Below are 11,907 nucleotides of genomic sequence, written 5' to 3'. Positions count from 1 at the left end.
GGGGGGTTTCCTTTCATTTCTCCGGTTGTTTGTCTCCAGGGCCCCCATTCGTGGCAGGACGCTCCAAAAATCGCAGAGCAGGTGGGAGCCCTCTATTCTCACGTTTGCAGCTTTCCATATGCTTCGCAATTGCGAGGATGTCCCTCTGCGTAAAGCACTCAAACTCGCATCCATCAAGGGTGCTCATGTTCAGCAGCGAGAAACGGAGATCGGTTAACAGTAATGTTCCTTCTCCCGACCGCATGTCTGTCTCTCGTTGGGAGCTGAGTTCACCAAGCAAAAAGGCGCGGAAGGAGCGCTTTCCAAGAGAGGAAACTAGCTCCCCCTCGACAAACTCTTTCAAAGCAAAAGAAAGTACATCGATAGAATCCTCCGTTTCTCCATTATGGAGTACAGGTTGTTCGAGCCGCAGCACAGATGCAAGGTGGGCACTGCAGGCCACCTCTGCCACCACACACAGACCGCTCACTGCTGCGCAGTGCACACACAGAGCCACGCGAGGGACGTAGTCGTTTAAAAACAAGCATGGCGTGGAGTCAAGTGCAGCATGAAGTGTAGGGTTTCCCGAAATAAGATTCAGTAAATCTCCTCCGTAGGTGCATGGCACCCCAACGTACGGTAAAGCACCAAGACCAGACTTTGACATGCGCTCCTCTTCGGGAAGGTGCCAAGATGAGGGAATAAACGTCGGCGCGAGTTTCGAGAGGGGAAGATGCAGCGGCACGGTTTGAACAAAGAAACGTGGGAGCTCAAGCGCATCAACCACCCTCACCACCTCCGCCTCTCCATCTGATGAGAGTCCACGTGGGCAAGGTACAATTGCCACAAACGGTGTTTTTTCCACGAGGCTGTCGATGTGATACCACTCTTTGATCACATCTTCACCAACTCCGAGTTCCGTGCGGCATGACATCCACTCGTTAAAGGTGCTACCTTTCTGTGATGCTGCCGCTGCGGAATTTACCCGCTCCGTCAGGCGATCACATTCAAGTTTCTGCTGCCCCTCAGTTAGAAAGAAGCGTCGCAACTCCTCATTCCACGCGTTCTGTCGACGCCGCAACTGACTCACAGTTTCGAAGATCCTTCCCAGAATTTCTGCGGGTTGTGAAAGACTTCCGCTGCGACCATCTTCACCGTCACTCATATTTCGCGTCTGTGTCTGCGTGCGAGTGAGTGTGAACTATTATTGACCGAAGTGGGTGGCTAGTAGTAATGTTTGAGTGCTGGTAACTCCCTATTTGTTGTTTGTTTGCTCTGCGATTGCGGCTTTCACACTCTACCCCTTTTTCTGTGTATGTGCGTATTGATCTCACACTGCGGGGGTAATAAAGGGTGCCCCTTCCCCGCCTCTGCCCACTCCCCTGATGAATGGTGAGCACCGCGAAATTTTTGAGGGAACCCCAACCAGAGACACACAACAAAAAAAGTAAAAGAAAGAGAACTGTATATATATATATATATATATCTGTGTGTGTGTAGAAATAGGTGCGCATCTCGACTCAATGTTAGAGTGGAGACCATGTGCATTTTTTTTTTACTAACAAATCAAGCGAAAGCTCCTCACGTTTTTTTTGCCATTCGCAGGATTATATTCACTCTTAATGTCTTCTTTTGTCTCCACTTCGGGATGAAATAAAACAAAAAACAGTCCTTTGCGACACCCTCTCAACAAGCGCTGCTCTTTTTTTCTTTCTGATCAGTCCAATAAAAGTTTTGTCTTGAGGCTCTTCTTGTTTACCTTCCCAGTGGGATTCCGCGGGACTTCCGGGAGAATAATGAACCGCTCCGGACACTTGTAGTAGGCAAGTATGTCACGCGCTACGTTCTTGAGCTCCTTGTTAAGCTCTTGCGACTCGAAGCGGTCGAAGTCGTCCGGGATATTCCACTTCCGCAGTGCATCTGCATTCAGTGAGACAACAGCCACCACCTTCTCCCCCTGTTCACTGTCTTTGCATCCCACCACGGCAATCTCAAAGAAAAGGTCTTTGCGCGTGAGCAGCGCGGCCTCAATCTCCAGTGCAGAGACCTTGTAACCCCGGCACTTGATTATATCTGTGCTAGAGCGGCCTAGAATTGTAAAGACGGCATCATTATTATTTCCATGAATCTTTTTTACACCGATGGTATCACCTGTGTTGAAGTAGCGGTGGCCCTGCTGGCTCACCAACAGCTCCTTCTTTGTCGCCTCAGGATTTCCCCAGTAGCGGTCAAACAGCGACTCAGAGGCAATAGCTAACTGACCAATTTCGTCAAACTCCACCTTGGCCTCGGGATCACTCACACCCTCCCCTGCTTCCTCCGTCTGTCCAGTGGCTACACCGTTGTGCACAAACACTCGTACCGTCGGCAGCGGGGCACCTACAGTACCAGGAATACGGTCGGAAACAGGACGCAGCGGCTGGCCAATCGCCATACCAATTTCTGTCATACCATATCGCTCCAATAACGTGTGCCCACTGATTTTTCGAAATTCCTCGAGAATTGGCACAGGAAGTGCCGCACTCCCAGAAACTATCAATCGTACACTCTGCGACACGGCATTTTTAAAGCCCGCTTTTTCTATTGGTGACATTTTTTGGTTGACGGCCGCAACCAGCTTGGTGTATATTGTCGGGACGCCCATCACCAGCGTGATGTCCCCCTGCTCCATCCGATGTGCGATACGAATTGGATCATCGAATTTGGTCAAAACACAACGAGCATTTGACGCCAGAGAACACAGCAAAACATTGACGAGTCCATGAATGTGGTGCATGGGAAGCATCTGCAGAATACTGTCTTCTGACGACCATTCCCAGGCGGATTTCAGTACATTCACCATATTGTGGACGCTCGCGTGGGTGTGAACGGCACCCTTCGGGTTTGCGGTGGTTCCAGATGTGTAAATCATCACGCAGTCATCGCGTTTACTTGGGCGGGAGTAATAATCCTCCACCCAGCGGCGGTGCACCGCATTGAGGGAGTCGAGGTGATCAGTGTCATAGTACAGCCCTGTCCCATCTCCAGCGTCAGTAATGGCGCAGTGTGCCTTGAACTGCTCCCGTATCCTGTACTGACGCCATGCCTCACGTCGCTCCTCCTCTGCGGCTTTTTCTTGCGCCAATCGGTCAATGACTTCTTGCGCGCTGTGTATCTGCTCCCGCTCCTTCTCCGGCATGAGATGCTCGGGGAGAAGCATCGCCGTCGCCGCCTGCGCACGCTCCCGCCGCTCTTGGATTTGTGCAAGAATCGTCTGTGCGTCAAACATCGTCTCTACATTGTACGTGCCCTTTGGCGACGTCATTGTGTGACGATGCAGACTAGTGAAGCTGCACACCATAAGTGCCTCATACTCCTTCGGAAAACGCTCCTTCAACAACGCACTATCACCCATCACCAAACGGCTCTTGCTATGATCAAGAATGTACGATAACTCTCCGGCGTACTTCTGGGAGATGGAGATGGGAACGGCCATTTGATTCAAAGACCATATCGCCAGGAGCGACACGACAAATGTGTAGCTAGTGTCGCTCATGATGGCTATGTTGTAAATGCCGTCATCTTTCATGTAGTCGCAGCTCGGCACCTTTCCGACCTCCTCTGCAAAGATGCTATCTACATTGTACGGCCGCGGTTGTTGCATCCAACTCAGTGACGGCTTCCCCTGCGCCCGCATCAGCGCCTCGCGCCGCTGCACAATGATGTTTGCCATTGAGAGCACGTCCTTCTGCAGTCGCCCATATGTGAAGCGCTGCGGCACCTTCCCTGGCAACTCCACCACAATCGCCTCCTTGTGCACGGGGGCGGAGAAAACGCTCTGCAGGACGCCGTTGTATCCAAAGAGAGTGGCAAAGGGAACCTTGTCAAGGTATCTACAGGACACACGAAACATGTTTTAGTTTCCTTCTTGTATAAATTCCAATACCTTTGTGAAGGCACTGCTATTCTTGGCAGTCACTTTTTCTTTACTTCCCTTGGAATTTCCTTCCAGCTGCAGCAGTACGGAGAGTGACAAGCACATGCAGGTACACAGATGAATATATATGAAGTTGCGCGTCAGACACACACACACACACACACACACACAGAGAGAGAGAGAGAGAAAGAGAGAGACACCACATTGTGTAGGGGCGCCGAATGGCACCGTGTGGTTGAGCATGCCTCTCACGCAGCATGACACTGGCCGCATCGCCCGTCCACACAAACGCTCGCAAAAGCAGAAACACACACAACACAACACAAAAAACAACAAGAAGGTGGGTAAAAGGGACGTCGATTGAAAGAGAGAAAAGAGATGAGAAAGAAACAGAAGCCATTAGTTTCCATCCACCACCACTATTACTACTACTACTACAACTACTACTACTACAGTGAATGGAAGGGGAGAAAGCGAACACACAACACCAAGACGGGCGTACGCATCTCAGCGAGGATCAAGGGCAGAGCTCAGCAGAAGCGATACGATCAAGACCCGCATTCGTCTCTGCATCGTCTGTTTAATACAGAAGAAACAAAAGAATAGAGAAAGATAAAAAACACATCCCGACGCCTTGCTGCATTCTGTGCCTCTTTTCACTTCCTTCTCAGTCATGACTCATCAGCAGCGCTTTCCTTTCACTCTCAACCCCTCCCAACCTCACTTCGCTGTCATCTACATCATACGCATATATAAGTCGAGAGATATACAATTATCCAAACCATCCCTCACCCGCACAGACCGACTCCCCCATACTCTCTTTTTGTTTCATGCCTTCTCTCCGTGTATTTCTTGTCCCAGCCTATGGTTGAATCACTTCTTCACCATATCCGTGAGCTTCGGCACCGCCGTAAAGAGATCTTCCACGAGGCCGTAGTCAGCCACCTGAAAGAAGGGCGCGTCAGCGTCATTGTTGATAACGGCAATCACCTTTGAGTCTTTCATACCCGCCACGTGCTGAATCGCCCCCGAGACGCCGCAGCCAAGGTAGAAGTTCGGCGCCACTGTCTTACCCGTCTGCCCAATCTGCATTTCGTTGGCACAGAAGCCGGCGTCAACCACCGCACGCGTTGCCCCCACCGCCGCCTTGAGCGGCTCTGCGAGGTCGTACAGAAGCTTGAAGTTCTCACCGTTCTTCAGCCCCCGTCCGCCAACGATGACATTGGCTGCTGTTAGCAGGTCCGGCTTGTCACTGGTGGCGACGAGGTCCTCGATCCACTTCGACTTCCCCACCGCTGGTGTCGCATCGACATTTACTGTCGTGGCGCTGCCGCCCTCCAGCGGCGCCCGATCGAAGCTGGTGCCGCGGATAGTGGCGTACTTCACCTTGTCCAACGACTTCACGGTGCTGACAACGTTGCCGGCGTACATATGGCGCACAAAGGTAGACTCGTCCTTCACCTCGGTGACTTCGCTGATGGGCATCGTATCCTCCTTCGCCGCCGCGCGCGGAATGACGTTCTTCCCAAACGCCGATGTGGCAGCGAAGACGTGCGTGTAGCCGTTCTTCGCCACCGCCGCCACGAGCGGGGCGTACTCTTCCGGAAGGCCATTGTCGTAGTGGTCGCCCTGCGCGACGAGCACCTCTGCGATGCCCTTCACCTTTGCTAGCGCCGCCGCCACCTGAGCGCCGCTCTTGCCGGCCACGAGCGCACTGACGGGGCCGATCTTCGCGCCTGCCGTGACTGCAGCCAGCGTGGCCGGCAGTATCTTGCCGTTTTGCGCCTCCGCGACGACGAGCACTTTGCCAAGGGACGGCAGAGAACGGCTTAGCATGTCGTTTGCACCTTCCTTCCTTCCTTGCGGTCGGTTATGATATATGAGTGGCTTGGAATGCCTGACAAAAAAACTTGCAGCAGGCGAGTCAACAGACGGGAGCAACAGAAGCGATGCGGCACACCCCGAAGTAACAACAACACGTCAACATGCGCGGGCGGAGAGGGCGGCAACAACAGAGAAATAAACCGACAAGAAGCGAGAGGCAGGGTATACTAAACCAAGAAAACAAACAAACAAGCGCATAGCGTCATGCCTTGTTTGCTGTACGATCGCCCCTTTCTTTCTCTTTCTTTCTCTTTCTTTCTTTTCTCCCTTGGCGCGCTCTTGAGTGTGCGATATCACCAGTCCGTGCTGCGGCAGCGGAGCGCGCCCCCGGCCAGCACCAGGCAGGGCGGCAGCCTCGACGTCATCACCCGCAGCGAGTCGAACCACGCCTCAGCCTGCACCGCCAGTGCGCTGCTGTCCCCGACTTCCTCCCGCACCGGAGCGAAGGGCGGTACACGCATCATCAACACCGCCACGCGCTGCTGTGTCTGCTCAATCTCCGCATGCACAAGAGCATTGATGACAACCGGTCGCGTTTGTGGATCGTCAAAACGGCGCTCCATCGTTGCAATATCGCTCACACCGCTGCGAATCATCTCTTCTTCAAGCGTCACCACACGCGGATGTGCTGCCAGTCGATGTAACTTGAGCATCGACCGAATATCATGCACCTCCTGCTGCACCTCCTTGTTTGTTGTCACTACGGAGACTACCCGCACCACGGCGTGCCTCTTCCACACACTTGTCAGACAGAAGCAGTGCGCCATGAGGAAGAGGGTCGCGTCGTTCTCCTCCGGCATCCACACGTCAATGAACCATTTTCGCTCCTTTCCCTTCTTTTCGATCGCGTCGGTGTCGAGAAGATCCATGTTGCTGGCTATTACGACATTCATGTAGGCGTTTGCTGCGTCACGTGCGATGCAGCAAAACTCCGTCTTGTCACGATACCCAGCGAGGTCAACTTCACTTTTCAATTGGGACCTGTGACGGTGTGCCACCATCTGCTCAACGAGGCGTTGTTCCTCATCCTCATCGGCATTAGTTCGTCCAGAGCGAAAAAGACCCCAACGGAACGGACGCTTCGTGCGGTACGCATGGGCTCGTTTAGTCCATTGGCCCTCATCTCCTTCGCCCACCCTTGCAGTTCCTTTCGGGACTTCTTCCGGGGGAGACGCAGATTCACGCCGCTGCATCGTCGTTGAAGCCCCACACTCAGTGCTAACAGAATCCTGTGTCAAACCCTTCTTCCCCCACATGCTTTGCTTCAACCATTCACTCCAGTTATTGTCAATGTTCGATAAGTCATCCTCACTATTCTGCACCTCCCTTTTATCAACAGATGCATCCTCCTGCAAGGTGTGCACCTCTGGTGGGAGCAGTAATGATGAAAGAACACCATCCACATCAAGTGGGGAGAAAAGTCTCTTTTTTTCATCAGACACACAACTCCTCACACCCATGGGATGATCTTTAGCGACTGAGGCAGTGGCAACGCCACTACCAGCTCCAAGAAGGGATGAGTCTTCACAGAGAATACCACGGTGCCGGTAAGAAGCGGGGAAAGAACCGATGCGAATAGTTTTTCCAGGACTTTCAATGATTTGCACAGGGGAACTCTCTGGTGGATTTGATCGTGCATCCTTCTCATGTGACTGTCCCTCAGCATCGCACGGGGCCTTCAGAGAAACAGACGAGACTTGCTCCTGGCATCTCTCCACGCGGTGTAACCGGCCATCCTTTGCACCCTCGCCCACAAACTGAACTCTCTGGTGTCCGTCTATTGCCAATGCAGCTCCCACATTACTCTTGTACGCTTTGTAAATAGTTTGAAAGTGCTCTCGCTGCAGTATCTCATCCATCGAGAGGAGCACCGTGTTGGGGCGCATGCTGCCCAGCCCGCAGAGCCGCAGCATGCTCTGCACCGCCGGACGCAGTTCTTCCGCGGACATCACCACTGGAAACGCCTTTATACCGCTTGCTTCGATGAAGTCCATGAGCCATCCTTTCCAGCGGAACACAGCCTTTGTGGTAACACCGAACTCGCCACGCAAAACGAAGCAGACCTCATAGAGACCACCCTTCTTTAGGTTGTTGGCGAGGTGGATAAGATTCAGCGAACAAAGTGGATCTGTGACAACGTGAACGATAGACGGCCGCCAGTGCCGCACATGCGCCTTCCGCTCATCCAGGCGAAGAAGAAATTTACGCACGAGGTGAAACATCAGCGGCTGTGAAGCGTCACCCCAGTACACCTTCGACAAATCAATATACAGGTCCACCAACACGAACGCTATAAACATGAACAGCAGCACACTGAAGGCCATGATGGGTTGAATAAAGAACATCAGGGCAAGGGACGCCAGCGCTCCAATGAGGGCAGTCAGGGTATTGAAAAAGGAGAACACCGGGCGAAAGCTTGTGATGCCTAGTGCGGAAGACAAAAACACACTAAGGCTGAGGGCCACAAATGTCACCAAAAAAACTTGCGTTGTAAAAGCTGATACCAACGTGTAGGTGTTGCCAAAAAACAGAATAACCTGAATGCAGGTGTACAACACCAGTAGACTAATCTGCAGACGACCCTTTGGACGAAAGCGAGCCATCCACCGAAAAAACCAGAACGGCATAATGCCATCGGTCGCGATGGCGCTCAGCACACGCGATGACCCCACCATTCCAGACAGTACTGCAGCAAAGGATGCACAAAAGATACCAGGGATAAAGAGAGGTTCAAATGAGGCCCTCCCCAAAATATGGTAGTCCTTCTTGAGGAATTTCCTCTCAAACGAGGCGGCCACCACAACAGCCGTCACCAAATATGTGGCGAATGAAAGAAGCCATGCGTACATGATGCCTTTTGGAATTGCCTTGGGCCCATTTTTCAGCTCTCCACTGCATGACACACCACTCATAAGCCCACAGACGCCAGGGAAGAGGACGTAGAGCGCCTTCTGGAAGTTTGTCCCTTCAGTAAAGTCGGGGGACCAGTTGCGTCGCAGCGTCTCACCCGATACGGTTGTGTACCCTTGGGAGGGGAACGGCGTGGTTCGCACAAACGCGGATATGATAAAGTTTAACAAAGCAGCAAACGTTAGTGTGAAGCATATTAATCGAAATACCTTATCCAACTTCAGAAAACTGACAAGGAGGAGGAACAACAGTGTGAGGCTACTCGCTCCAACTGTTACTCCATACGTTTGTGTTTCCAGCCAACGCAGGAGCGTATCATTTCCGAGGGATTTAATGACAGCTTCGACACTTCCCACAAGGTACATCGCCGAGGCTAATGTGTTGGCCAGCACCAACGTCATTCCAACCGTGACGCCCATTTGTGGCCCGAGACAGCGTGACACCATCATGTACACCCCGCCATCGCCAACGTACCCATTGGTGCTTATGGCGGCCAGGCTGCACGTAGCAAGGAGCGTGACGAGGAAACTCAACACAATCCCCACAAGGGTGAGCCAGAGCCCACACTCGCCAACAATCCACGGTAACCGGAAGAACAGTACCACACCAAAAATGGAAATGGACACCGGGAGAAAGACGCCATCCCAGGTCCTCTTGGTACGCTTCGTCGCCACTGACACGGAGTCGTTGAACGTCGCGGAGAGGGAAACGTCATCGGCGTTGTCGGTCGCATCTTCAGTCGCGAATCGCGACGAACTCCGTGAGACGCGCGCCATCGCTGTCCTGTTGTACCCGCCAAAGCCGACATACTCCGCCGACACGCGGCGCCGGTACGACACGTCGGGAGAGAGAGAGCTGTCGTTGAAAGAGGCTGCAAGGTATACGGGCTTCGCCATCACCTCCCCCTGCGAGCGACTATTCCGCCTCCACACCACACACCCCCACCCAGCTTTATCCCGCCTCTCTTTCTCTCTCTTCTTTCCCGCTCAGCCAAGAGAAAAACAAGGGTATGCAGCACAGAATGAAACGCAAAGAAGAAGTCTCACCCGCAACAACACCCAATCGTATACAAAGAGGGAGAGAGAGAGAGAGAAGGGGCGATGACAAAACTCAGCAATCGAAGAAACACCAACAAGAGAGTGGTATTCCGGCACAACTACTTTGTTTGCAAAGCCACTAGCATCGGCTTCTCTCTGTTAACTTCCTGCCGCTCTGTCCGCGTATGTCTATTTGCGTATGAACCTGACGGCAGTCGCACGGGCACGAGAGCCGTGCCTCCATAGCAATAGGGGAAGCCCAAAGGTTCGTGCGGTCTTCACACCAGCACGCACTGCACCGGAGCCAAGACTCCTCACCCCACACGATGTATGTATGTGCGTGTGTTGATAAAGGGCCCCATGCGAGAGGAGGTTGCATGCGCCTTGAGTACAGACTAACAACGAGTGTGCCTCCACATTGTCACACACTCAAAGACCTCTCGAGGCCACACCGCTTTGCAACACGAGGGCGCTGCAAGGCAGGGTATCCGAGTGACCACAACACGTGACGGTGATGACATGTAGCAAGTGCATGGAGAACAACATATTGCTCTTGCATTGCCGACATTATCTTGCAGAGACGCCTTCTCCATCCGTGCCCCACTTCATTTCCATGGCGACAACATGGAGTTACTTTAAATCCAATAAATGCACAGCTCGAGAGAGAGAGAGAGAGAGAGAGAGATAGATAGAAAGAATGAAGAAGAGAAATTGAATGCTGCTGAGACTAAAAAAGAGAACAACACACGGAAATAAGGGGAAAATGTACTCCTAAAAGTGGTAAACCAATCCACAACGTGCCCCTCATTGCTCCATCGATTCTTTTCACTTGCTCTGCAGCTTCAGAAGTGGTAGCGTGGCGGCCTACAGTACCGGCGAATGATATAAAACACAAAGGCCACCAATAGAAGTAGGAAGTCTGTCAGGAGCAATGGTAAGGCGGGTCCGGACTTGAATCCCATCGACTGCAGTGATCGGTTGTGACAGAGCGGGGACGCGTGCACGCTCAGGGCACCCATCCCAGCCATAAACACCAGCAGCATGGACACAAAGGCGAGCACCACCACCATGTATTTTGATACACCGACGCGACCAAATACTAAAAAACCACTAAACACAATATTCACAAACATTGCGACTACATGTGTGGCAGCCAAGCCAACGAACAGCGACGCATTGGCGGCGATTTCGTCGCAGAGCCTAAGCCACAAAAAGTAGCTCCCACAGTTCGACTGTAGGCATCCGTGCACCATCCACCCATCGATGGTAATTTCAAGCTCCGGCGTCTTCAGGCGAGATATCGGTGTGTTAAGCGACGCAATTGCAAAGGCGAAACCACACACAGAGGCGAAGCACATGAATATGTTCTCTAAGCGAAACCTCTCCATCCGTAGCGGTTCGCATGGCGTGGGGGTGAACTGATACGCAAAGAGATGGTTCTCCTGGCTCTCCATCTGCGACTTGCTGTTACCTCCCGTCACATGTGGTTCATCCAATGCGGAACCCCTGCTGGCGCTCATTCCAGGCAGCTGATTCTGCAGCTGCAGCGACTACACGGCATTGATTACAGGAGAGAACAACGAAGAAGAAAAAAAGAAAGAAACAAGGAAAGAGCACAGATACACCTCATTTGCACTCCATTCGCCAAACAAAAAACGACAATCCACGCACATTTGCACGCATGCCTGTGTACACATCTGCATATTGAATACGAGAAGGCCACGACAATAGGTGTGCCTCCGGGGGAATGCATCCCCTCCATCGCTCTCTTCATACATGCTGCCTAGCTGAGTTACATTGCAGTCGAGGGAAGCCGCAACAGCCGAAACAAAAAAAAACGGCAATTGAGACGTCAGGGAATCCAATCTACCACCAAACGTATCAAAACAAACACACACACACACACACAAACACATCACAGAGAACACAATGAAGTACTGCTGCACGTTGTGGCCATGACGACAATGGGGCCATGCAATATCCTTATCGACGTTCTCAGACCAGTTTGGCACCAACACTGGAACCCACCCAAACCATCCCTAATGCTGCTGCTGCTGCGCGGCTTATCCTTCCGATCTTCTGTGTTCTTGTTGTTTTCTCCCCCTTTTTTTTTCTTCGCTTTGCACTCTATACTCGCAAACAGTCGAATTTTTATTTCATCCTTCTTTGCTGTTGCTGCGC

At 52.3% G+C, this 11,907-nt stretch overlaps 5 protein-coding genes across 5 annotated transcripts; all 5 read right to left on the bottom strand.

Moving 5' to 3' along the window:
* Window positions 1-13: 13 nt before the first annotated feature.
* DQ04_00411210 (hypothetical protein) lies at window positions 14-1,144 on the bottom strand (the record flags this gene model as incomplete). The annotated part of the gene is made up of 1 exon (XM_009308956.1): window positions 14-1,144. One exon carries the CDS (start codon window positions 1,142-1,144, stop codon window positions 14-16), a length of 1,131 nt encoding a protein of 376 aa, XP_009307231.1.
* Window positions 1,145-1,696: 552 nt separating this feature from the next.
* DQ04_00411200 (long-chain-fatty-acid-CoA ligase protein) lies at window positions 1,697-3,871 on the bottom strand (the record flags this gene model as incomplete). Its single annotated transcript, XM_009308955.1, has 1 exon — window positions 1,697-3,871. One exon carries the CDS (start codon window positions 3,869-3,871, stop codon window positions 1,697-1,699), a length of 2,175 nt encoding a protein of 724 aa, XP_009307230.1.
* Window positions 3,872-4,768: 897 nt separating this feature from the next.
* On the bottom strand, window positions 4,769-5,731 carry DQ04_00411190 (putative electron-transfer-flavoprotein, alpha polypeptide; the record flags this gene model as incomplete). The annotated part of the gene is made up of 1 exon (XM_009308954.1): window positions 4,769-5,731. One exon carries the CDS (start codon window positions 5,729-5,731, stop codon window positions 4,769-4,771), a length of 963 nt encoding a protein of 320 aa, XP_009307229.1.
* Window positions 5,732-6,072: 341 nt separating this feature from the next.
* DQ04_00411180 (putative solute carrier family 12 member 9-like) lies at window positions 6,073-9,585 on the bottom strand (the record flags this gene model as incomplete). Its single annotated transcript, XM_009308953.1, has 1 exon — window positions 6,073-9,585. The coding sequence occupies one exon, from the start codon at window positions 9,583-9,585 to the stop codon at window positions 6,073-6,075; it is 3,513 nt and encodes a 1,170-aa protein (XP_009307228.1).
* Window positions 9,586-10,568: 983 nt separating this feature from the next.
* DQ04_00411170 (hypothetical protein) lies at window positions 10,569-11,246 on the bottom strand (the record flags this gene model as incomplete). Its single annotated transcript, XM_009308952.1, has 1 exon — window positions 10,569-11,246. One exon carries the CDS (start codon window positions 11,244-11,246, stop codon window positions 10,569-10,571), a length of 678 nt encoding a protein of 225 aa, XP_009307227.1.
* Window positions 11,247-11,907: the final 661 nt, after the last annotated feature.

This window comes from Trypanosoma grayi (genome assembly GCF_000691245.1).
Source record: "Trypanosoma grayi strain ANR4 Tgr_41_V1, whole genome shotgun sequence".
NCBI lineage: Eukaryota > Euglenozoa > Kinetoplastea > Trypanosomatida > Trypanosomatidae > Trypanosoma > Trypanosoma grayi.
This window is presented reverse-complemented; position numbering and strand designations above follow the sequence as displayed.